Source organism: Phascolarctos cinereus, unplaced genomic scaffold (assembly GCF_003287225.1).
Source record: "Phascolarctos cinereus isolate Bilbo 61053 unplaced genomic scaffold, phaCin_HiC Scaffold_5;HRSCAF=322, whole genome shotgun sequence".
In the NCBI taxonomy this organism is placed as follows: Eukaryota; Metazoa; Chordata; class Mammalia; order Diprotodontia; family Phascolarctidae; genus Phascolarctos; species Phascolarctos cinereus.
In genome coordinates, this window is record NW_027555958.1 from 338,198,191 (window position 1) to 338,225,541 (window position 27,351).

Below are 27,351 nucleotides of genomic sequence, written 5' to 3' on the forward strand. Positions count from 1 at the left end.
GTTTCTATTTATATTTTTATATGTGTATATATATATATTTTTTCTCTATATATGTTTCTATTATATTTTACTGATCAGCCTTTCTATTTCATACCCAGTACCAAATTGTATGAATAATGAAGATTTTCTTGAGGGTGAGGCATGTTTGTAGCCAGTAGGAATGGAGCCAGTAGATGGGAGGAGATTGAAAATACATGACAGGGTGAGGATGATGAAAGGGGCAGTCTGCTGGAGGAGACCTGCTTGAGCAGGTAGAGGGATTAGAGCAGCAGGTAGGTTGCACAGCAGGAAGTTGTATACTCCTAGCATAGCGAGAAGTCAATTTGGGGCAGATAGAAATTGTAGGTCTGGCCACTTGCTACCTTCTCTCAGAGGACATTCTTCCATCCATGATAACTATGTGTGTGTGTGTGTGTGTGTGTGTGTGTGTGTGTATTTATATATTTCTTTTCCCCCTGTATATCTTCTACCCTTTGTGGTGAAACTCCTTGAAAAGGTAATCTGCCATAGATATCTCCATTTCCTCTCTACTCATTCTATTGTTAACCCTTTACAATCCATCTTCTAACCTGTTCCAGCGAAACTGTTCTCCAAAGTTAACCAGTGATCTCAGAATTGCCAAATCCAGTGACTTCTTCTCAAGTTATAGAATCCTAGCATAGGGGGAAGTTGTTCACGGGCAGATCAAAGTCGCCCATCCTGGCCCCTTGCTGCCTTCTCTCAGGCTACATGCACAGCAGGAGATGCAAGGCACACAGTCAGAAGAAGATCTGGCTCCTCTTCTCCCCTGAGGCTAGAGATGAGCTGGCTCCGCAAAAAGTTAGGTTAGCCGTGGGAAAAAATATGGCTACTTCTTCATGTGAAATGGGTGAAGGAGGAAGAAGACATATGAGTGATATGAGATGAGGAAGAATGGAGAAGAGGGAACTCATAGTGAATGGCCTCAATTTTTTTTCTATAAAATATTAGTCAAGGTTCTCAATTGAGAGTGTGGGTAGAGGGAGTTATGGACATTTTAAGGAGGCATGAAAAGCTTTGGAAGAGCAAACCAATTGCCTCATATAAAAAAAACTTATGGAAATGATTGGTGAAAACTAAAAATAATTATTAAAAAATTTTTAAGAAAAAGAAAGAGTCCTCATTTTCTTTTCTTTTCTTTTTTGTTTCTTTTTTTTTGTGAGGCAGTTGGGGTTAAGTAACTGACCCAGAGTCACACAGCTAGAAAGTATTATGTGTCTGAGGCCGAATCTGAACTCAGGTCCTCCTGACTCCAGGGCTGGTGCGCTATTCACTGTGCCACCTAGCTGCCTCAAGAGTCCTCATTCTCAAGGAACTTAAATTCTTTTTTTTGTTGTTTTGCTTTTGTTGCTAGCAGTGGGGTTAAGTGACTTGCCAAGGTCACACAGCTAGTAAGTGTTATGTGTCTGAGGCTGGATTTGAATTCAGATCCTCCTGACTCCGGGGCCAGTGCTGTATCCACTGCGCCACCTAGCTGCCCCAGGAACTTAAATTCTAATGGGGGAAGATACGACATAAAAGAAGGCTGAAAAGAGAAGGCATGGGGAGAAACGAAGTCCAGAAAGTTGGGATCAGGGCCTGGGGACAGTAAAGGCTTGCCTGGGCCCCTCTACACAATGCAACTTTCAGGAGGAACTTACCAGTGAGAGAAGGGACCAGATCTTGCAGAAGGATATTCCACTGTGAGCAGGCTGCAGAGGTGAGAGGATGTACCAGGACAAAGAGGCCCTCCAGGTGCTAAGAAAAATTCCAGGATGAGAAAGCAGTAGAAGAATGATTTTGAAATTCAGAAATTTAGGGCCACGATGGTCTTACCACCAGGAGGGTGCTAATGCATCTTAAGGGCCACTGGACCTTTTCATTTCTTCTCTTACTAAACTCCTAAATATATTGCCTTCCCTTTTAGAACATGAGCTTGTTAAGAGCAGGGGCTATCTCAATTTTCTTTTTGTATCCCCAGTACATAATACAATGCTTGGCACATAACAATTGCATAATAAATGTTCCTTTCCTTTCCTTCCTTCCTTCCTTCCTTCCTTCCTTCCTTCCTTCCTTCCTTCCTTCCTTCCTTCCTTCCTTCCTTCCTTCCTTCCTTCCTTCCTTCCTTCCTTCCTTCCTTCCTCTCTCCTTCCCTCTTTCCCATTCACTTGTATTTTTTTTGACATTGCTGTGTTGTGATTTTCTTTCTACCAGTGTTACTTCTCCTTCTTAGTCTCATTCATCGTGCCCATTACAAGGCAGAATAGCTAGATGTACCATGAAGTGATATTTCCTGTTACCATTGGGTCCAGTTCCTTAATTCACCTTCTAAGGACAACCTATGAATCTTCCTCCATAAGCTATAACTTTGTTGTGTTCTCTTGTTTCATTTGTAATGAAAATATCAGTATGGAACATTCTGTTTCTTTAGTATTCAAGCAATCATGTTATGTACCTACTGTACCTACTGTCTTTTAGGCCCTGTGCTACATCATAGGGTCAAAAAGAATGAAAAAAATCCTTATTGTCAAGGAGCTTACATTCTGCCAGAACAATTATATCTGTACGTATATATTACATATAAAGAGAGTAAGTACAGAGTAACTGAGGAATGAGGAAAAACCTTGTCTAGTGAGTGGCAGTTGAGCTGCATCTTAAAGGAAGAAAGGGGTTCTCTGAGGTCGAGGTGAGGAGAGAGTAGAGGGTGTGCACTGAGTTGAGAGGTGTATGCCATTTGTGAGAAACAGAAAGAAAATCAATTTGGCAAAATCACCGAGTTTAGAAGAAGGAATAATGTCCAGTGAGGCGGGAAAGATATAGTTTGGAGCCTGGTTGTGATGGGCTTTAAAAGCTTAACAGAGTAGTTGATATTTAATTGTCGAAGCAAAAAAGGAGCCATTGGAGTTTAATCAAGTGTGTACTCTGTGTGTGTGTGTGTTTGTTTGTGTGTGTGTGTGGAGTGACATGGCCAGATCTGCACTTAAGGAAAATCACTTTGGCAGTATTGTATAGGATGAAAGAGAATGGAGAAAACCTTGTGGCAGAGAGACCAATTAGAAGGCCATTGCAATAATCTGGGGGAGAGGAGATGAGGACCTGAACTAAGGTGGTGGCTATGTGAGTACAGAGAAGATGTTGGATGAAAGATAGTGTGGAGGCAGAATTGATGAGACTTGACAATTGATTAGATGTGTGAAAAAGATAACGTATAAGTTACAAGCCTGAAAGACTGAAAGAATGTTGTCAGTCTTCAACATAAATAGGTGAGGTATAGGTTTTAGGGAAAAAGTAATGCAACCTATTTAAGACATACTGAGTTTGAAATATCTTCGGGGCATCCAGTGTCAGTTGTCCTATAGATAATTGTTGTGGGACTGAAATTCAGGGGAGAGACCAAGACTGGATATTTAGAACTGCGAGTTATGTGCACAGAGATGATAATTAGCTCTTTGGGAACTGATGAGGTTACTGGGAGAGCAAGGGTAGAGAGTGTTACAGTAGTATTATGTCAGCTTGTTGGTCCATGGACAAAAATTGTATGTTAAGAATAAGAGCAGTTGTTAATGTTTATGGATAAGTGATGTAGTATATAGTATACTGCTCCCCTTTTTTTTGCCACTCTAATACTGTTATTGTAGAAGGAGAAACAGATAAAAGTATTTTATGTGTTTTCATGAATTACTTTGAATTAAAAAAAATCATTATCTGAGGTCCAACCTTTTGGGAATGAATTTCATTGTACTTAACTAGGTTAATCCTCTAGAAACAAACACAAAGCCTGTCACCAGACTTCTATGCAAAACCTGTAATTAGAACTTGCCCAGAGTCTGTCTTTCACTGGCACGGTTTAAAAATTTTTTTTAAAATAAACAACAAATAAAAATGAACATTTCCATGTACAAATAGAACAGAAAAAGTAGGTCATATGTTGTACTTTTCCATTTATGTATATAATAAATATGACTTTCAAAGCTATCCTGCTTGTCTGTTTCCTTCTGTCCTTTCTTCTCTTCTGTATTTTAAAATGATTCACAGTCTCCTTTTGTTTTTGTCATTCTTTATCACTATCTCTCTTTCTCCCTCACACCTTCCTTTCCAATACTGGGGAAAAAAGAAAAGCAGAACTCTTGTAACCAGTAGGCATAGCCAAGCAAAACAAATTCCTACACTATCTGTATCTGAAAATACACGTCTTGTTCTGCACTCTTAGTCTGTCACTACTCTGTCAGGGGGTATGTAGTGTGTTTCAACGTTGATCCTCTGGAGTCATTTACTAGTCTGATTTTCAGGAACCAGTGGTCATCCATAAGTCACAGTGAAGCCTTGGATTAAGACTTTTGAGGACATTGTGTCTAAAAAAAAAGGATAGGACTGGGTCCCTCCTTATAATCTATTATGGGAAGTAAGTTGTGTTATAAATATCTTATATATGACATATATGTAACATATATGTGGCAGAATGTGAAAGTATGAGGTGTGGAGTTGTCTCCTCTCATAACTCCTACTTAGCTTTCTAGTAATGAAAGTAGCAAGTGTATTTGCATTTGAATTTCAAAAGTATTCAACCAGTCAGTCAAACATTTACTGAGCTATGTACAAAAAGCTGTACATGTAGGGAGAGAGGGAGAGGTGAGAAATTTGTCCTTCACTAGTATGGTTTTCAAGAACCAGTGTTCTTAGCTGGGGTTGCTGTGTAGCCAACCTCAGTTTGTGGAATCCCAGTCAGGTTCAGATTAGTTTGGGATCATGCAGTCTGTAAAAAAGAGTTTATGAGGGGCAGGTAGGTGGCGTCAGGAGGACCTGAGTTCAAATGTGGCCTCAGACATTTGACACTTACTAGCTGTGTGACTCTGAGCAAGTCACTTAACCCCGATTGCCTCACCAAAAAGTAAAAAAAAAAAAAGCATTTATGAAATGCTTACTGTGAGCTAGGTACATTGCTATGCATTGGGGATACAAAGGTAGGTAAAAACATTCTTCCTACCCTCAAGGAACTCACACTGTAATAGGGGAGACAGCTTGTAAATAACTAGGCGTGTATGTAATACATTTATATATTATGTTACATATATTAAAATAATTAGGCATGAAACAAGCATGTGTTACATAAATGTAAATACCTAGGTGTGTAACCAACTGGGCATACAATATATGTATATTATATGTAGCTATATGTATGCTTTGTGTGTATATGTATGTGTGTGTGTGAATGTTAGATAATCTTAGGTGTGTTAGGAATGTTAGGTGATCTTAGAAGCCAGAAGCTCAGGCATTCCTGCAGAAGGTGGGATTTGAACTGAATCTTGAAAGAAGCCAAGGATATCAAGAGACAGAAATGAGGATGGAGAGCATTCCAGACCTGGTGAACAGTCAATACAAAGGAAAGAAATGGAATGATCTGTGCAAGTAGGCCAGTGTAGCTGTATAGTGAAAGGAATAAAAAAGCATAAGATGACTAGAAAAAGGACCAGGTTATAAAGAGCTTTAAATGCAAAGAAAAGCACTTTTTATTGATCCCAGAGGTGATCCATTGGAATTTTATTGGACTCACTGGAGCTTATTGAATTGGGGTCTGGGGAGAGTTGACATGGTCATACCTGTATTATTGGTGTAACTCTTTGTCAGCTGTGTGGAAGATGAATTGAAGTGAGCAGGAGTCTTAAGACTGGGAGACCAATTAGAAAGCTATTGCAGTAGTATAGAAGAGAAATGATAAGGATTCTCAAGTCTAGGTACCACATAGGCTAGTGACTACTGGTTAAATGGCTTCATTGATACATTGTGGAAATGAGTTCTGATAGTTTTTCTGGAAGCCATGGCCATAACAAATTGGTCCTTTTAGACAGTGAGCTTTGGCCATTTATTGAGCTAGTTCATGCATGATAATCAAATATCTTTATTAGGAGAATGCTAATTATTTGAGTGTAAACCCCTGGTGATCAATCCCAGACAGTTAAGAAGAGAGAGGGATACCTAAATGAGATTTCTTCATTTGTGAGATTGCTTTTACTGTTAAGAACAAAACAGAATATATGTGATGAGCATTGAGAAAATAGCAAACTGTTTAGTTAATGTACCTATTACATATTAGGGTATTTTAGATGAGAGAGTTTTATTTCTAATTCAGGTGGTCATAGAAGTTTTCTGTAGATCACATTTGATCTAGACCTTGAATAATGTGTAAAAAATTAATAGGAGGGGGCAGCTAGGTGATGCAGTAGATAGAGCACTCTCTCTAGAATCAGGAGGACCTGAGTTCAAATGCAGCCTCAAACACTGTGTGACTCTGGGCAAGTCACTTAACCCCAATTGCCTCACCAAAAAAAAAAAATTGAATGGAAGCAGGTGAGTGGGGTTGGATGATGGCATTTCAGGCAGCAGAACAGGGTAAGTAACACAGGGATCAAAAAACATTGAGTGTGTTTGGGGGAACAGTGAGCTCAGATAGAGATATTTTAATTGTTCTGTCATATTAATTCAACTTATTAAAGTGAATTAAAAATTTTCATTTAGTAAACTATATAAATGTAGCATAGAATATTTTTTTTTGTCTAAGCAATGGGGTTAAGGGACTTGCCCAGGGTCACACAGCTAGTAAGTGTTGTGTCTGAGGCTGGATTTGAGCTCAGGTCATCCTGAATCTAGGGCTAGAGCCCTATCCACTGCACCACCCAGCTGCCGCAGAATATTTAAAGCTAATAAAGGCATTTTATACTGCCTATATTTACTTTATTTGACTGAATTAGATTTCCTACTAATATATTACACATACATACTTTATGAAATTTATTTGAGTTTTTAGATATTTAAAATCTCACTTGGGAAGTTAAAATAGCAAAATTTTTGTCATTACAGGGAAAAGTATGTTTAACCATCTCAGTATTTAATTTGCTTTCACATTATTTATGGTGTATTCATGAGTCCAAAAGCTGCCATTTCATTCATCCTCATTTAAGTTACTTCCTGAAATAAGAAAGCAGACTAGTACTCAATTCATTTTGTCTAAGTCCAAGCCGAAACAGCTAAATCTTTGGTCTGTAATCTCACAAGGGGGAGCACAGCCTAGTAGCTAGAGACCAGCTTTGAGTCAGAAAGACCCAGGTCCAAGGATTATCTCTGATGCATACTTGCTGTGTGACCAAAGCCCTTAGTGACAACTAAGGCATCTCCCTAAGACTATAAGTTTCCAAAGAGTTGCCCAGCTGCACAAGTGAGCTAGTTTTATTTTTGGATCGGAATCTTTTTTAAGTGACAAGGAGAGTTGATCAGTTTTTCATGTCCCTATCCATTAATCCCGACTGTTTACCAGCTAATACTGTGTGAATGAGTGATATTATGAGAAGTCTGATACCAGAAGATAGGAAAAGGAAGCCCACAAACAAAACTTATATAGCCTAATGGTATTTATTGAAGGACATTTTCTATATAGCTGGGAGAAGCTTTAGGAAGACTTGATGCATAGGTGCTGTAGCTCTTGTAGTTTTTGTATTGGGTTGGCACTCTTCCAGCTATCTGTGTAGTACGAGGGCTTGAATTTTCAGGTTAGTTCGTGGGGATGGAAGTACCCTATCTACCTTATGGGAATTGCAGCATCAAAGCTAGCTTCCTATTCCCCATCCCATCCCCAGATGTATGGGAAATATCCTATCTGTCATGTGTGTAAGTGCTGTTTCACAATTTTTTTTTCATTTCCTAGGTGTCTGGGGGCAGTGGTTGGTAAGGATACAATGAGTTAACTGTTACCTCATTTCCCATATATTCATGATTTGTAATCTTTTAGCATAATTGCTTGAGGGGGCAAAGGAGGAAGGAAAGGAAATGGGCAGAGTGTGACTTACCCTGTAGTTGATGGAAAATTTATTTGACCTTTTTTCATAGAGAAAGGGGATTGCTCTCAAAGCCTGGGCTGAACTCCTGAAAAACTTACCCAAAGCCCATAGACTCTGCCACGTGAATGGCCATTATCTCATTGGGATACATTATCTCATTTGAATACTTGGTAATACAGAACAAAGGTACCATTAAGTTCATTTTGTTATAGATAGTTCTTAACTCTCCTAAGTCAATTTCTAGACTGTATAGATATAGTAAACAGCTTAACTTTGATTTGGGGTCTTTGTTGTAAACATGCCCATGGAATAGATTGGCAGTCAAGTACAAGGGGCTAGAATAGTCTCTGGAACAATCAGAGGAGGGATTTTCTTATTTATATGTGATTTGGGGTAGTCTCACATATGGTTGTTCAGAGTTTACAATTCTGGAGATAAGGTTTACTTGTTTCTCTTGAATGTCCTTTCTTCCATAAGTCATGATAATTTCAGTAATAGTGCCTACTGTGTGTCAGGCACTGTGCTGATAAGCACTTTACAGTTATTACCTCATTTGATCCTCACAACAACTCCAGGAGGTAGGTGCTGTTATCCTCATTTTACAGATAAGGAAACTGAGGCAAACAGCAATTAAGTGACTTACTCAGGATCACACAGCTAGTGTCTGAGGCTGAGTTTGTAGTTGACTTTGTTTTTTTCTGAAATCTTTTCTCTCTTCATATAACTTGAGCTTTAGTACCTTAATTACTTTAGTTCCTAATTAACATATTTAATATTGCTTATCTGTTCTCGTAAGTTTATCTGAAACACTATATTTGTGAAACAGTCATTAGTGCCAGGCACAGCTGTCTAGGTCTTCTGCTTGTTCTTTTGCTTCTGCTGCTGTCCTTTGGATGGATGAGATGTATGGTTTAGGTAATTAACTTCACTTCTCATTAATTTGATCCTAAGCAGAAGAAAGTTTTAGTTGTTATTCTTTTAAACCAAATCATATAAATTGGGCAAAAATTTATAGATCAGTACTGCTCTATCCCATTACCCACTTTTAAAAAAATTTTGTGTTCTAAGAAGTGACAAGATTGAATTATACTTTATTGTTCTTAGTGTAAAAAAACCCTGCGGTATGATTCCTTCTGTACTGATGATTGAAGTGTCTTTATTGACATTAGGACTATTTTTCTTCTTAAAAAATTAAATTTTAGTATTTTTTTCTTTGACCTGGAAGCCTTGGATTGGGCTGTGATCCCTGGAAGTGTTCCTTTTTCGAGTTTCAGGAGGTAACCATTATATTCCATCTATTTCCACTCTGCCTTTTGATTCTAGGAAATATGGGCAGTTTTCTTTTAAGATTTCTTGAAACAGGTTGGGTCTAGGCTCTTGTTTTGGTTGTAATTTAGATAGTCCAATGATTCTTAAATTTTTTTCTCCTCAATCTGTTTCTGGGTCAGTTGTTTTGGCTGTGAGATACCTTGTATTGTATTTTATTTTTCTGACTTCCTTGCTTTGTTTTTAATATTTCTTGTTGTCTGTCTCATAGGGTCATTTTTTCATAATTTTCAGAGAGTTTGTGGTTTAAACAAGGTCTCTTTCATCAGTACCTCTTAATTATTTTCCAATTTTTTCCTCTAGCACTCTCATTTCGTTAACCAAAACAAAACAAAACACAACTTTTTAAAAATTCTTGCTTCTTCTCTTCCAGGAATTCTGATTAAATTTTTGCCTAGACTATGTTCATCTTTGAGGCTTTGTTTGTAAATGTTTTGGAGTCATTCTCTTTTTCTGGGTTTGTGTCTAAAATATGTAACTGTGAAAGATTATTAAAAAGTACTTTAAGATTCTTAGATGAAAGGTATTAGATCAGTGGAAGATACTCTTTTGGTATACTGTAAAAACTAAAAAGTAAATAGAAATAGATAGTAATAAATAATAGTAGAAGTAAATAGAAATAAAAAGGATTTGGGAACCGACTGACATTCTTAAAATTTGTGGTTCAGAAGGAACCACAGGGAATTTCTTTATGAGCCTTGGGAATGCTTTTGGATTATCAAGGTGGTTGAGCCAGAAGATAGAACTGAGTTATACCCTAGAGCTCTTTAAAAGAATTTTTAAATTGATATATATTATTTTTATATTGCCTGATTTTCTGCCTGTATTCTTCTCTCTCTCCCCTCCTCTTCCCTGAGAAGCCATCTTGTATAACAAAGAATTTTTTTTAAAAGAAACACAAAAAAGAGGGAGAACACATTAGAAAAAAATGAGCAAAACCAATTAGAACATGGAAAGAATCTGGCAATATATGCAATGTTCCACACCCTTAGAAATTCTGCCTCTTCCCTCCCCCCCCCCAAACAACCTTCCCCCTCTCCCTCTACCTCTGCAAAGGAATGGGGAGAGGTGTCTTTTCATCTCTTTTTTTGGGTAAGGGTTGTTCTCTATAATTTTTCAACATTTATCTTATTGTTTTGTGGTGGTTATTCTTGCCACTTACATTGATGTAGTCATTGTGTATGTTGTTTTTTTGATTCTACTTTCTTCATTCTGCATCATTTCATATAAATACATGCTTTTCTGTATTCATATATCCCCTGTTTCTTACAGTACAGTAATATTCCATTACATTCCTGTACCACAGTTTGTTTAATCATTCTCTAGTCGGTGGGCATATGCTTTGTTTCCAGTTCTTTGCTGCAGCAAATTAGCTGGCGATAAACATAAACTGAAATTGGGGCAGTAGACCAAACCTTTGCCTCTGTTTTAGGGATCTTCCTAATTGGGAGTTCTGAGCAATTGTGCTTGTAGCCTAAATTTCACTTAACTTCATAAGGATGCAGAGGAAGGGACTACGGGGACTTGAGTGACCATTATGTTACCCTAATCTTAAAAAAAAGCTAATAGTTATATCAAGGTGTATCTGATTAAATCCTGAGATAAAAGGGAGAGAGAACAGAGGGCACAAAAATATTGGTGGCTACTTGTATCCTCCTTTGCAACACCAACACCCATCATGTTATATTAAAATAATTTTTAATAAAAAAAAATTAAGATATCAATATTAGTACCTTTTGATCACCTAAAAGGGCAGGAAAGGATGGCTAATTTTTTTTTTGGTGAGGCAATTGAATTGGGTTTAAGTGACTTGCCAAGGGTCACACAGCTAGTACGTGTCAAGTGTCTGAGGCTGAGATTTGAACTCAGTTCCTTCTGACTCCAAGGCCGGAGCTGTATCCACTGCGCCACCTCGCTGCCCCTGAGGATGGCTAATTTTGACCTTCAGAAATCTCACTTCTAGGGAATCAAACTCAATATAGTATATCTGGAAATTATTTTCAAGAACATATCTGTCAGTTTATCTACCTCTTGTTTTTCTGATGAGAAAAATTTATCAGGGCCAGTTTAAAAAACTGTTAAAGCAAGTTTTACTGTGTACACACATAACAGAAGTCAGTATTTTCTTCTGTCATGATGAATGGCTAATTACGTAAGCTCTTTGAAAGGATTCTAAGTATGTTTATCTTTAAAAGCTTGCCAGAATAACTAAGTTCCATTATGAATTGCTACATATCCAACTTTTCCCTACAAAAAAATCTTGCAGTATGTAACTTTTTGAAATTTCTGTGGATTTGGTGTCAGAGCCAGCAAATCTCAGCAAGGATTGTGCTCTGTCAATAAACATTTATTAAGTGCCAACTATGTGCTAGGCATTGTGTTAAACTATGCTTAAGATTTTAACTTTTTTAGCAGCAACTATAGTTGTCAAGAGAGAAAGAGGAGACCCTACTGTAGGAGTCATTCTCCTCCCCCTTGCCGTAGCCCCTCCCTAGCTTTCCAGTTACATTGAGAAGATCCTATTCCATACTACTGGCTAACCTCCTACCTCCACATCCACCGCTTGGCCCACTGGGGATGGAGATGATAAACTGCCTGAACTCATTCTTCAATAATGAACATTCTCGTACTCATCATACCTTTCATGTCTCAGTGATCGTCTTTTTAGAGGTCAGTCTGGCAGCATGCAATACAAATTTCAAAATTGATCATAGTTGTTAACCAGTAAACCTTCTACTGGAAACATATCCCAGTGAAGTAATTAAAAAGGAGAAAAATATGTATTTCAATGGAAATATTAATTATGACAGTGAAAAACTTTAATAACTTGTCCAGTGGTTGAAGGAATAACTGAATAAATTAAATGATATATCAGTGTAATGAAATGTATTGAAATGAACAGAATATTGCACCATTAAAAATGACAAGCATGAGAAATATAAAGAAATACAGAAGACAAAGTTATGCAGATGGAAGATACAACTAGAACAGCAGTATATATATGTATATATATATGTATGTATGTATATATATATAAAACAACATTTCATTTTAATAATAATTTTCAGGATCTAATAACTGATTCAGGATCTAAAATTGTTGCAAAATAAAGGAAAAATCACATAATTTTCTTTTATAGTTATTTTCATAATCAGAAACTTAGTTTATGATCAGTTTCTGTGATACTAAGATTTTGTTTTCCCATTTTAAAAATACTGTGGTGCTTTTGGAAAATAGAAGCTGATAAGTTGGAACCTTTTTCTTTGGGACTCACAGCTTCACATCATTTTTGGTGATTCATATGATTTATATATATATATATATATATATTTTTTTTTTGTGCTCCAAAGTGGCTATTCCATAATGCCACTTTGACAATCATGAAATATTTAGTATTATATTAGTAATATAAAATAAATATTTAGTATAAATATTACTAATATCTCACTGAAATCTAATGCAGCAATCCCATGATACCTATTGTGGGAAGTCTTTTAAAATCTCCCCCCAAGCTTATTAAAAGTAAGAGTAACATATGGTGATAGAATTCATGTTTCTGTTATAACCTGACAAAAATATCAAAAAGCCATAGCAAACTATTGATACAAATTTGTGGGAATGATTGTGGCATGCTAGATTTTGATTTAAAGACACAGACAATCTTAACTATCCTACATTTAGCATACTATGTACATTATGGTATATTATAATTAGTTGTATGATTTGGGGATTGTATACTTACCTTTTCTGGGGTTTGGTTTCTTCATTTATGTAATTTGAGTGATAATACTTGTACTACAGGACTGTTTGGATTGCATTTTGTAAAATTGTGAATTATTATAGAAATATGCAGTATTCTTATTTTTCATCATTCTATCTTGATGTACTATTTTGCAGTCCCTTAACATTTTCAGAATACTTGCACTAATTGTATTGAATCCTTAATAACTTCCCATTGAAATAAGTATACAGTAGTTTGTTTTACAAATGCAGGTGAAGGGATTTACCTAAGGTCACATGGCAATCCAGTTTCAAAACTCAGTAAGAATTTATAGTTCCAAACTCCTAGAATTGAACTTTGTCTACTGTGGCATATTGCTTCCTGTATTTTCCCCAACTATGCTTTCTAATTTACTATAAACCTACAAAGTATTATGCTACAGATATTTGATTTCCTCAAAGACTACTTTTCTTTTTATATATTCCTTTGTGCCCTTATGTAGGCACCCAACGGGAGGATCCTTTATTCGTCCAAACCGGGTAAATTTTGGAGTGGACTTTATCACTGCAATTAAGAATCGCTATGGATTGGAAAACACTAAACAGGAAGATGGAAATGAGATGATTGTTATTGGAAATAAACCTGTAGAAACTGTTGGCTTTGATTCTATTAAGAAATTCCAAAGGTAGGAGGAATTGATACTGATGAATTAGATTTTTGTGGTGTACTCTGCTTTTAAATACATGGGCCTGAGGGCATAAATGTGTTAACTGATTGGCAAATTGGTATAGAGACTTGCAGAAGCTTAGGATTTTGTCCATAATTTAATCTGCCATGTCTTGGGTAACACTGAGAGATTAGACAATACCTTTATTTGCACTGTTGATAAGGAAGCTGTGGACTAAAGGAAGCAAGAAGTTTGAAACCTCTTATTGGAGGGCTAGTGTTGTGATGGTTATATATGTACCACATGTGTTGTTTGCACTCTTCTTTCCAGTTATTCTTGCCCACTTGCTCTGGGCTGATGGTTTTGTGCTTCCATTTTTCATATTTTTCCCTTTCAGTGTACACATTATCATTTATTTTTTGTAAGCCAGCTGTGGCAGTAGAAGAGCCGGTAGTTCCCTGAATCCCATCCTAAACTGTAAGATTAGGGAACCGTTAAAATTATGATTTTATGCAAAGACAGCAAGGTTCACTTATGAAATGAGAATTTCATGAGGGAATGCCATAGGGAATAGAACTTAGTGGGATACTGAGATCTACATGATATGTTCAGGATCGCATTGCGAGTTTTGATTTATTAGCTAGCATTTAGTAAATCATCTTAGCAGTATTGAGAGTTCCTGAGAATGCCATCTTAGAAGTGACCTCTGGTTGCACTCCTGAGATTAGATTTTAGTTCAATTCAGCAAGCATTTTTTAAACGCCTGTTATGTACAAGACACTGTGTTAGATGCTTGGGATATTATTGTGCAGAAACAAACATGAAAAACAGTGTTTGCCCTCTAGGAGCTTACATTGCACTGTGGAATCTAGCATGTAAATGGAAAAGAAATACAAGTTAATGTGAGGAGAAAGAGAGTGCTTGACAATAAAGGAGATCAGGAAAGATTTCACATAGAAGGTGGCACATGACCTTACCCTTGAAGGAACCCAGGGATTCCAAGAGGCACAGATAGATGAGGAGTTATTGAGTTCCAGGAATGGAGAGCTAACACTAAAAAGATGCAGCCTGGAATTGGAATGCAGCAAGTAGGCCACTTTGGCTGAAATGTAACCATATTGGATGCAGGCTAATTAACTACAGGCAATTTTTTATCTGCAATGTTGGACAGAACCGTTGCATAATTATGTTCATTATTCTTTGCTACCTAGTTATAATTAAGAAGATAATGATATTAATGTTATGCATATTCTTAAGTGGAAGTAGCAACACTTGAGTGGACCAGTCTAAGATCACAGAATTAGTTAGTTCTTTGCTTCTTATGTGCAGACTGTACATTTCTTAAAAATCATTTAAAAAGATTTAAAGAACAAAATTCTTGAGATTGTAATTTCCTGCCTTTTTATTCAAATAAGTGAAATATTAAATGTGTTGTATTCAAAAGGGGACATATTTATATTAATGATTTGATATCCCTTCAGTGAGTACCATGTGCTCTGATAATATTAAAAAATTGGATGTATATAAGAGAGAGTACCTATTTTCCTTTCTCCCCCAGATCATAAGCAGCAATAATAATTCTTACAAGTGTTCCTGTGGATATAAAGAAGTAATGGTTTATATAATAACCCCATTTTGTGAATATCATTTTAATAGATACCTTGGGGCATATCACGTTGGAATTTTTATTGATTAAAGTGGCTGATTCTTTAGATAATTTCAAAAGTATAAATTGTTATATCTGGCCTCCTGAATAGGAATAGGTACTATAACTGTGATTTCATTGGTATAAATTTCTGTATGAGGCAGCTCTGGTCATTGTAGGTGATCACTGCCTCTGCAACCTAGAGTTGAGAATTAGTGCTAGAGAGCTGCCTAGAGCGGCAGTATCAACCTGACATAGAAACGGGGACCACTAATCCACAGAGAAGGATCCTTGTGGGCTCATATTGACTTAGAAAACTATACATTTATATATTTCTTTTTTGTGAATACATCAACGCGTTGAAATCAAATAGGAACTACCTTTTATTCTGGTTCTGACCACACTTGGGAGTGCAGTGGGCTGTATTCTTCTGACTCAGAGTACTGTCAATTGCCCACAGCCATCAGGTGTCAGAGATACATACTTAAATTCAGATCTCCTATTCAGAACTCTGTTCGTATTTTTTATGATATCTGTTGGTGAACAGCTGTTGGTCTTTATGCATTAAATTTTTATCAGTGATAATTGATCTTGAGTTTTTTCCACGTGACAGTTTTCTTCTCACATTAAAATATGAGCTCTAGAGATTCTCTTCCTTTTATATTTTAGCCCTAATGCTTAGCACTGGTGTTTTGCATATCATAAGTACTTAATAAATGCTTTATTCATTTTCTCGTTCTTGGCTTGAAGGCTGGCTCTTTATATCTGTGGCAGTTTCTTGATTAGGTTAGAAACAATTTAGAAATCATATTGAAATATAGTATGTATGCTTTAAGGCATTACAGTAATAATTGACTAAATTTTTGTTTGGATAACTAAGAAAAAAAGTTTACAAAGGGAAAAGTAAAAGTAACCTTTATGATTCCCAGTGATATTGTTTTAACTTTAGGGTAGTATTTATATTGAGAGCACAGAGAAAAACTTCCTGTTAAGTTTCTTGGACTGAGATCCTGTCTACTTATTTTTGCTGCCTAGTTTCCCCATTCCTGAGGTAGAGACCCTTATTGCTGCTCCTAGCTCTTCCTTGCTATTCTCTTTCTTCTGTAGTCCGTTTTTCCCCCATTTTTTTTCAATCTGACAGTTTACATATTTACGGGATAACTGCATGGCGGGTGAATTTGAGGGATCATTTTGTGTTGAAGAATTGGATGTGAAGTTCTGTGATACTCACTGGCCTTATTTTAACTTTACATATAATCCATGTATTTTTTATTCAGTCAGCTGAACAGATTGCAAGAAGTCTCTGTTTGGAGTTCTGCAGTGAGTTGTGCTGGCAACGTAGGGGAAATTGCACAAACATGTCCTAGTATCCTTTTTTCAGTAATGATCTATCATTGGAATCTAAGATGGTATCTGCTACCAAAAAATTCTTTTCAAAAGAGATTTCAAAGTATTTAACTGTTCTCCCTAGTGTATTATTTTTATGCCAGTTTAAGTAAAGGTGCTTCTGCTCTGGGTGCTCAGGATATAATTTCCCTGATACACTGTTGCCTGATTCAAAACTGGGAAGTTTGGGAGCTTACACAGGGGAAGGAAGTGGCAGAGTCACTGAGTGTTGTTGCTGGATAAAGGTAAGTATGGTTGTGTTGGGCCATGATTGGCTATTGTGGGGAGCATCAGATATGACCCTTTTTCCCCGCCTCTGGTTGATCGTATACCTTTTGATGTCAGACCACAGCCCACATGTGCTCTCCCTCAACTTCTCGTATTTGTGTATTTTTCTCCAGATGTGTCCCAAGGGTAAAAAGTTGCAAGTCCCTCCTCTCCTTTTCTTCATTTCTTCCGAGTATATTCCTTTCTGTAATCCCTTTTCTTTACTAAACCAAAATTGAACAAAATCAAAGAATTCACTTTTTTTCTTCCCTTTTGACTCTTAAAGGATTCTTTAGGGACAGTGGACCCTTCGCCTCTCACCCCACACCTCCGATTAGGATAAAAGCACTTGATCATCATTTAGCCCTTTTAGGTTGTTTAAACGTGTGTGTGTGTGTGTGTGTGTGTGTGTGTGTGTGTGTGTGTTTAGTATGTATATGTATGTATAAATTTGTGTGTGTGTTTTAAAAGGTTTCTCTTGTCTGCTGTGTTTATGCATAAAAGTCTACCCAGTTCTGGTTTTCTCAACAGGAATGCTTAGAAGTCATCTATTACTTATATTTATTCTGGATCTTATATATTGAATTTTCCATTGAGTTGTAGTCTTTTTGTCACAGATACCTGAAAGTCTTTCAGTTTGTTACATACCCTTTTTTCATTTCATTCAGGAGTATACTCAACTTTGCTGGGTAAGTTATTTCGTGATAGATTTGCAGTTTCATGTGCAGTCATCTTTTTTTTCTATTCTACTATGTTATGGAAATGCTTATTTTATTTCTTAAGTTCCGAATGAAAAAAAAAGGAAAAAAAAGACCTTTGCTTTACAGGGTAAGTTATTCTCAGTTGTTAGTCTGTTTCTTTGCCTCTTGGTATTTAGTATTCTAAGTTTTGCTTTCCTTCACAGTGTTTGCTACATAATTTTTTTGACCCTTTCTGTGGTTACATGTTACTTGATCTCTTTCATACTGGCTACTTATAGTATTTTTTTCCCTTTCATCTGGAAGCTCTGGACTTTGTTGCACTTCTAAGTATTTTAAATATGGGGTTCATGCAAGTGGTGACTTGTAGATTACAACAAATAAACATAGACAAACAAAATAAATTCTTGGACTTCTCATGTCCAAAGGCCTTATTCTGTACCGTGAGTGCATTATGTTTCTATCAGGAGGTGGAGATATGCATGCTTCAGTTATCAGTCCTCTGAAATTGTAGTTGGTTGTCCCATTGAGCATAGTTCTTTAAGTCTTTCAAAGTTGTTTTGTCTTTACAGTGCTATTGTTAAATAAACTTTTGTACTGGTTGTTCTCATTCTACTCTTCCTGAATTTATATATCTTCTTAGGTTTCTCTGAAACCATCTCTTTCCTGATTTTTATAACATAATAGTTTTCCATTATATTCATATACCATAATTTGTTTGGCTGTTCCCCAGTTGATGGGTATTCCATTAGTTTCCAGTTCTTTGCCACTACAAAAAAAAACCTATTTTTTTGTACAGATGGGTCATTTTCCTTTTTCTGTGATCTCTTTGTGATATTGGCCTAATGGTGTTATTACTCAGATAAGGGACATATACAATTTGGTAACTTTTTGGTAGTTCCAAATTGCTTTCCAAAATGGCTGGACCAGTTTTGCAGTCCACCAACAGTGCATTCACATGCCTATTTTCCCAAAGTCCCTCCAACATTTGTCATTTTACTTTTGTGTCAACTTTACCAATTTGATAAGTATGAAGCAGAATCTCAGAGTTGCTTTAATTTATGTTTCCCTGCTTATTAGTGATTTGGAGAATTTTTTCCATTTCATTTGTTTTTTTAGAGTATTTTTATGTGATCTAATTTTTCAGTGTTCAACTTTGTTCTAATATTTCTTGTTTTGTTTTCTCTGTTTCATTTAACTCTTGAGTTTAGTTCTCTTTAGTCGGTATTTCTGGATGTCAACCACTTAGATAAAGTTTTACACCTTCTGTTCTAAACTGTTATTCTCCTTCCAGATTTTTCCTTAAGAATTCTAATTTTATTCTTTGTTTCAACTCTTTCTTTATTTCTTCTTTCAACTTTTGGAGTCCTTGTGGCTAATCCATTTTTAAAAAACAGTTCTGCTTGTAATTACTGTGAAATTATTTTCTTCTGAAATTTTATCTTAGGAGTTTTTAACACCTGATATTTCTTCATTTATTGGGAATTTTCTTCTATTTGCTTATGTCTTTATCCTCTCTGCTAGGTAAAGGTTTCCACTCTTTATTATTTCTTTCAAAGTTTTCTTTCTGTAATTGCTAGAGTTTTTGTTACTCTTCTCCTTCCACACTGGGTCCAGGTAGAGAGCTTCAAGAAGCCATTCTGAGCTCTCAGTCCTAATTCTGGAATAGAGAAGCCAGCAAGTATGACTGATAATAGTTTCTTGGTTCTGTCCCCCCCTGCAGGTAAATCTGAGAGACACTGAAGCATAGTTTGTGATCCTATGATAGGATGGATGAGCTTGGGGTCCCAGTCTCTGTAACCTGTCCTGTGTAAGGTAGCTGGGCTGAGATCTTATTGGTATTTGGATTTTGTCACTCTAATACAGTTCCTGGATTGGGATTTTTTGCTCACTGTAAGTCCAGGGAGTTTAAGTGATTTGACCAAGGCCACAGAGATGTTAAACTGATGTCTCTGACAGATGTCAGAGGTAGGATTTGAATCTAGATCTTCAGACTCCAAGGCCAGTGCTTTTTCTGTTGCACTGTGATTGCAGATCACAGGTCTACCCCCTCTCTCAATTGTGTGTGTGTGTTTGTATGTATGTGTATCTCATATTTACTTATCTGTGTGTGTGTTGTACCCCTCAGTAGAATGTAAATTCTGTGAGGGTAGCAATTGTCTCATTTTGTCTTTATATCCCTGGCACTTAGTAGATGCTTACTTACTAAATGCTTATTGGGTTGATGCCTTCCCTGACCATTCTAGACAAAATGATACTTGAATCTTATCTGAATTTGTTATAACATGCTGTACTACACTGTCTAACACTTTGTTCTCAGCTTTACTTAATTTCTTCTAGAGACAACAGAAAGGTTCAGAAACCAAATTCAAAGAAACACATGAGACTTGCGAAATTTGGCAGTCAGTATGTCTCCCAACGTTACTAACTTCCTCCTCACTGCATCAGGTGCATCAGTGTTAGGAGTTCAGAGCAGACACACTCATGCATTTGGCAGTGCTATAGATAAAAAGCATCAAGGATGTTGTTAATTTTGGTGACTAGCCCCAGGATAAAAAATATTTTTTGAAGAAAAAATTGAGCTAAACTGATCACTATATTATGTCAATTTAGCGAATGTTTTACATCCATGAACCTCATCCTCCTTCTCCCTTTGTAAGAGAGTGGGAGGAGATGTCTTCTCATTTCTCTTCTTTGGGGTCAAGCTTTCTTGTAATTTTAACATTCATTTTGATTTCTTCTTTTTGTGTGTGCGTGTGATTGTTGTCCTTTCCATTTATATGACTAGTCATTGTGCATATTGTTTTCTTGGGTCTGCTTACTTTACTCTTCTTCAGTTGATGTCTTTACATATTTCTTTGTATTTATTGTATTCATCTTTTCTTACTGCACAATAATATTCTGTTACATTACAGAATCTACAGTTTGTTAGCCATTTCAAAATCCATAAGTATTACTTTGTTTCTAGTTCTTTGCTATCATAAAGAGTGCTACTATAAATATTTTGATGTATTTGGGGTCTTTCTTATCAATGGAAGTGAGTATTTCTTAACATCTACTCTCAGATATCAGAAGGATAGATTTGTCAAAAAATCTCTTGTCATCATGGAATGAGGTGACCTTCATTGCTGATCAGCTCAAATATCTGGAAGTTCTTAATCTCAGGTATAAATTTTCTGTTGCCTGCTAGTTAATATTCTGTACAAATCCTAATCTATGCCTAGGGTGCACGTAGTGCCTCATAGTGCCTCGTGGTGATAATGGGATTGATTCCTTTAGGTTGTAATCCTGTAAAAATTTTGATACTATTAGGTCTTAGTTTTATTTTATTTTTTTAAGATAAGCTGTGATTTAAGGGAATGTTGCTTATTTTAGACTTGTAGATAGCTATATACCTGGGCTCGCTAATAATTTGTTGGTCCATCAGTTAAGGCTAATTTTATACTTTAAATTTCTATATAGTTGAAGCTATGTCTGTTACATTGAGTGGAGAGGAGGTGGATTTGTCACAATTTTTTTCTTAAGTTTTGGGCTGATTAAATTAATGAAATAATTAATTGAATTTTGATTAATTGAATTTTTACAGGTTTAATGGATGAGATGGTAGCAAAATATTTTGGGGCCTATGTGGGAAAAATCTTTTCAAATGTAGTTGTTTAGAGCCCTATAAATAGCAGTAAGAGTGATTTCATTATGGAACTCTACTTAATGAATCCTAATAACAAATTTTTACTAAACTACTCTTAATTTATTTTATTAAAATCATTTGTGTGGTACATCCAGAATATTTGGTTAGTTTTAACCTGCAGAACCAAATTTTCCGAATACCTCAACCAGGCTTCCCCTTTCAAACCTGAACCAACTTGCATATACAGGTGAGTCACACCTGTCTTGTTCAGGTATCATTCAGCAATAGATATGAAACTAATTGTATTTGAAAATGAGAGATGGGTGAGATCAACTATGGGTGTAATTTGACCCACCATTTTCCCTCTTTGGAAACATGGACCATGTTTTTCAAAGGATAGTTCTTTCTAAGTTTCTGTTCAGAATCATAAAATCTTAACATTTGAAAGAGACTTCAGAGGGCATCTGATGCAACCGTATCTACAGAATAATCCCCTCTAAAACATACATACAAGGGATCATCCAAGCCTTTACTTGAAGATGTCTCGTATGGGGAGCTCCCTATCCCTCAGGGGCAGCCCATCACACTAGATAGCAAGTTTTTCCTTATATGAACTAAAAATATGGCACCATGTTATTCCATATTGCAAAAGTATTTCCACCATTTTGTTCCATAGCTTTTGGGGCTAAGCAGAACAAGTCGAACCTCTCTTCCACATGACAGCACTTAAAGTAAAGTATTGGAAGATAGCCAGCATGTTCTTCCTAAATCTTTCCAAGGCTAAATGGTTGTCATCCTGGTCATCCTCTTTTTAACACTGTGTAGCTCATTACTGTCCTTCCTAAAATGTGGCACATGGAACTGAACAAAATACTATAGATGTGTTCTGACCAGGTCAGAGTACAAGAGTATTGTCACTTCTTTTTCACTGGATATTTATGCTTCTCTTAATGTACTCTAAGATTACATTAGGGTTTGTTTATTTTTTGGTTACCATATTGTATTGCTGATTTATGCAGTTTATAATCTTTTTCTGATGATTATTCGTGGTTACCCATGCCTCCCCATCTCAGATTTGTGTTGTTGATTTTCTGAACTGAGGTGTTAGACTTTTATATTTATCCCCATTATTTTCATTTTATTAGAATGGATCCAATAATGTAAGCTATTATCCTTTTGGGTCCTGACTCTGCCATTCATTGTTTGGCTGCCTTTTCTAGCTTTGTTCAGGTAGGATAAATAATAAGAAACTGTTTTTAGAGTAACTGAAAAGGACTGGGGCTTCTCTGATAACTTTATTTTCAGTCAGAAAGGCAAAAAAACAGAATCAGAAAGCAATTAAGCTAAGCCAGTATTTACTGCTTTTTATGCCTTTGGTGCTTTTGGGAGTAGGGGAACTAGTTAGGTCTGACTTTATTTTAAAACTTATTGGGTAAACTGTTTATCAAAAATGAATCACTTTTTTTTTGGCTCTAAAGTAATTTATATCTTTTGTACCATAAAATGAACACATCAGAACAGTTGGCCAAACCCAAGGGAGAGTTTCTGTATTTTAAATACCATGAAATTAAATTCTGAAAACAGAATTTTTAAGGTATAATACTCTATGGGCCTTTGGGTTCTTAAAAAATGAAATTCATTTGTACACAAGACAATCCAAAGCCCTGGTATTACATTCCAAATCAGCAATTTAATTGAATGATTCATTTGGTCATATTTAACTGAAATTAACACACTGCTTTACTCTTTCTACACAGTGAAAATAAGCTAAAATTTTCCTGTGATTCATCATCTCCATCATGTACATTTTCTGCCTTGAAAGTTTTAGTGCTTAATCGAACAGGAATAACGTGGACTGAGGTAATCTGCTGTACAGCATGTTTTATATATTGGTAGTAGATTGGAAATGCAAGTCTTTTTTTCTATTTTAATAGGTTACTTAAATATAAATGTGATATTTATATACTTAAGTATAAATATTTTCATTTCATCACATCCAGTCACAAGAATGGAAAGTGGCATGGAACAATTTTTAGGAAGGGCACTGGGTTTAGAGTCAGGATCTGCATTCAAATCTAGTCTCTGCTACTTGTGGGACCTTGGACAACTCATTTAACTTCTGCACCCATGGTTGCCAGTTGGAAAATAAGAGGATTAGATTCTGTTATCTTTGAGGGTCCTTCAAGATTTAGATCCATGATCCTATGATCTTTTAAAGGGATGTAAAACAAAATGCTGTTGTCAGGTCACCATTGTAATAAATCTTGGGCCACTGGTTATATAAATATATCATTATTCATATGCCTTATAGAGAGAAGGCATTCTAAAGTTTTGGTATTTAAAAGTGATTAAAGGTTTTGCTGGTTAAATAGAACAGTATGTAAACAAACTGATAACTCCTCTTCTGTCTCTCTCTCCCATTCTTTCCTCCCCTCTTCTCCCCAGCCCCCACCTTTCTTTCTTGATTATTTGTTGAGTCTGAAGTTAATTGAAATGTTGTCAGCAACTTTATTTTAGTGCAGGAGCTGAGTAGGCAAGGGGTATAGAATTCCCACTATTTAAAGGTCAAGTATATTACATTTAGTTGGATACAATTTGTAGTTTAACTTGAAGGGTAAATAGGAGGTTCACTCCATGGAATCAGTTTTTCATTAATATACTTCTCTCACTGGAATTTTTATTGGCTTTTTAGCACTCCTAGAAAATTCCATTTTTAAATAATCAAATTTAATTTTTTAAAAAACCTTTTATTAACCATCTGCTATTTGCAACACAGTCTATAGTCTGGATTTTCAGAAGAAAAATCAAAATAGTCCCTATAGTCAAGGAACTTGTACTCACTCAGGGAGTCGGAGGTCAGTATAATATGCATAGAGATGTGAGATCATTTGAGGAGAGAGAATCATAACAACTGATGTGGAGGGATCAAGAAAGGTTTCATAGAGAAGGTAGTATCTGAGCTGAGCCTTGAAGGAAGCTAGGAATTCTAAGAAGCTGAGTTGAGGTGGGGACTGTATTCTAGGGATGAGAGGGGGATAGTTTTTGTAAATATATGGAGGTGGGAAATGGAATGCTGAAGTTGGGGTAGAAGTCCAGTTTGACTGAGTTTATACATGAAGAGAAATAATTTGATGTAAAGCTAGAAAGGTAGGTGGGAACCAGATTGTAGCAGATTTTAAATGCTAGAGTCAGGTTTGTATTTCTTAGAGGCAATAGGAAGCTACTTAAGGTTTTTGAACAGGGGAGTGACATAGACCAATTCCTTAGGAAGATCAATTTGGCAGCTCTATGGAGGATGGATTGGAGAGGAGAGAGACTAGAATAAGGCTTATCAGTTAGGCTATTGCTGTATTCCCAAGTATGATGCGATGAGTGCCTGAATTTATGTGTAAGTGAAAAGAAGGGCATAGATCTGTGTGATATTGTAGAGGCAGAATTGACAGTACTTAGCAACTGATTGCCTATGGAGGTGAAGAACAAGGAGAATAGTCAAAGATGACTTTGAGGTTGCCAGTCTGGGTGCTTGGAAAAATATCAGGGCCCTCAGTAGAAATAGTGTTTGGAATAGAAGTATGTTTAGGGGAAAGATAATGAAAGCCAAGCTCAAATGTAATGCGATTATGATTTAGCTAGTCTTTTGGTTTAGATTTATCAATTAAAAAGTGAAATAGCACAACTCATTTGACTGTAGAGCCTAGAAGTTCGTTAAGAAGTGAGAGAATTAAGTTTTTTGGAATTTGTGTGTGAGGAATAGGTGTGGCTAGGTACTATTATGACAGGTGACCTATGTAAACACACAGTTAAGAAAAGGTGTTGATGATTAATTTCCTATTAGTTCTTACCAAGTGTTCTTTTAGTGATATGACACACTATATCAAAAAAGAATATATTTAATCTGTCTCTTCAGTGTAACTTTCTAACAGTATTAATCCACCTTAGGATATCTCTTAATGGTCCATTAATAACAGTGTTGGGTGGTTCTGAGTGTGTGTGTGTGTGCGTGTGTGTATATATTTAATAGTACATATTATTATATCATTAAATACCTTTTTAATATTTGAATGTTATCATCTTCTCACTGGTACTCATTGCCTGAAACATGGCGTGTAATTAATTAAACTAGAAGCGTCATTTATCCTACAGACACTTTCTAAAATGGTAACTAAATTGAGTTCATGTGGAGGTGGAGGTAAAAAGCATTGGAAATGAAATCATAACTCACATATGTTAAAATAAATGGATAGGCTAACAACTCTTTATACAGAATCAATTTTTCTCAATAGGTTCTGTGGTGTGCTCAAGGATGGCCAGTTCTAGAAGAATTATATCTTGCATCTAATGATATTACAATTTCAGAAAGGTAGGAATGGTTTGTTTAAATTCTAAAGTCACCATTTTATGGGTGGGTCCCACTAGTTTGTGGGAATTTAAAATACTTAATGTTGATTTCTAGTGGTGCTTTTACAATTATGATTCAAAAATTATTCTTATTATTTTTTACTATCCTTATCATTTTCAAGAACAACTAGGTAGTACAGTGGATAGAGTGCTGGGCCTGGAGTCAGGAAGACTCATATTCCTGAGTTCAAATTTGGCCTCATACACTTACTAGCTGTGTGACCCTGTGCAAGTCACTTAACTATGCTTGCCTCAGTTCTTCATCTCTAAAATGAATTGGAGGGGCAGCTAGTTGGTGCAGTGGATAGAGCACTGGCCCTGAAGTCAGGAGGACCTGAGTTCAAATGTGGCCTCAGGTACAAAATATTTCCTAGCTGTATGACTCTGGGCAAGTCACTTAACCCCAATTGCCTCACCCCCCCCATACATACATACATACATACATACATACATACATACATACATACATACATACAATGAGCTGGAGAAGGGAATGGCAAACCACTCCTGTATCTTTGACAAGAAAACCTGAAATGTGGTCATGAAGAGTTGGACACAACTGAAAAACAAATAACAAAAAATAATTTCTCAAATATTTTGATTTGAAATCTTACCAATTGGGGGGAAAACTGAGTTAGTCTAAATTATGGCATAAGAATTATTACTTTGAAAACATATTTAATTTGCTTGCCTTCTCAAGGAGGAGGAAGGGGGAGGAAGGGAGAGAGAATTTAGAGCTCAAAATTTAAAAAAAAGAATGTTAAATTTTTTGTTTACATATAATTGAGAAAAAAATTAAAAATAGAAAAAAACATGTAATTATCTTGTGAATAAACTTTTTCCAAGTAAAATTTCTGTCATATCTGCTTTAATAAATTGTTAATTGTTTAGACCAATTTGTAATAAATGACATCCATTTGCACAAAAGAGTTAAGGTTGTAAGGTCTTTAAAGAGTTCATTTTCTGAAGTTAGGTTAAATATGTATATCCCTCTCCCAGTACCTCCTTCATTGTCCCTTTTGTTTATACTCTCCCCCTTTTATATATTTTTATGTATTTATATATTTTTGTTTATATTCTCCCCCTTTCCTTTTATAGTATAAAGGTAAACATCAGCTTAGTCCAAACTGCTGCAAAATCTGAATGACCAAAATTATAAATTGATGAAATTTTACTATGGAATATATAAATATCTTCTTAAAATGCCCTTAAAAAAAGCCTAAATACAGTTCATTTCTATTTTTCGTGCAGGCCCACTGATGTTCTTCAGACTCTCAAGTTACTAGACTTTTCTAATAACCATTTAATTGATGGAGATCAACTATTCCAAATAGCCTATCTACCCAGGTAATTTTGTTTTGTTTAATATTAAAATTTTTTTTTGTTATCCTGAATTTGACAAACATATATGAACATTTTGATAGCTCAGGATATTTTCATATATGGTATTTCAGAGACTGCTATAATGTATGAGAGCTCTTTGAATTGAAGACTTATCATCTCTCTTTTTGGAAATTTTTATTGGAACTGATTTATAATAATCTCTTCTGGTAGAATGAATTCATATGTCTTTGTATTTGCAAGGTAAATCAGAGAATTGAATAAGTTAGTATTAGTGAGAAATAAACAAAAGTTAATCCGAATGAAGGAAGTTCATTGTATTTTTGGAGACTACTAGTTCTTGATTTAGCCATAGTTTAGAAAACCATATCTTTCTCCAGATAAGTTTTTAAAAAAAATTTCATTGATGCTTGCTATAAAAAAAAATCACTGTCACTTTCTGTCACAG

General features: G+C 35.9%; 1 protein-coding gene across 1 annotated transcript in view; it reads left to right on the forward strand.

Moving 5' to 3' along the window:
• Nucleotides 1-27,351, forward strand: part of TBCE (tubulin folding cofactor E) — an 81,771-nt gene that overhangs the window by 33,695 nt on the left and 20,725 nt on the right. Inside the window, 6 exon segments of the mRNA XM_021000437.2 lie at nucleotides 13,376-13,558; nucleotides 16,463-16,551; nucleotides 20,602-20,701; nucleotides 22,922-23,024; nucleotides 25,448-25,524; nucleotides 26,814-26,909. Coding sequence (XP_020856096.1) covers nucleotides 13,376-13,558; nucleotides 16,463-16,551; nucleotides 20,602-20,701; nucleotides 22,922-23,024; nucleotides 25,448-25,524; nucleotides 26,814-26,909 — 648 coding nt within the window.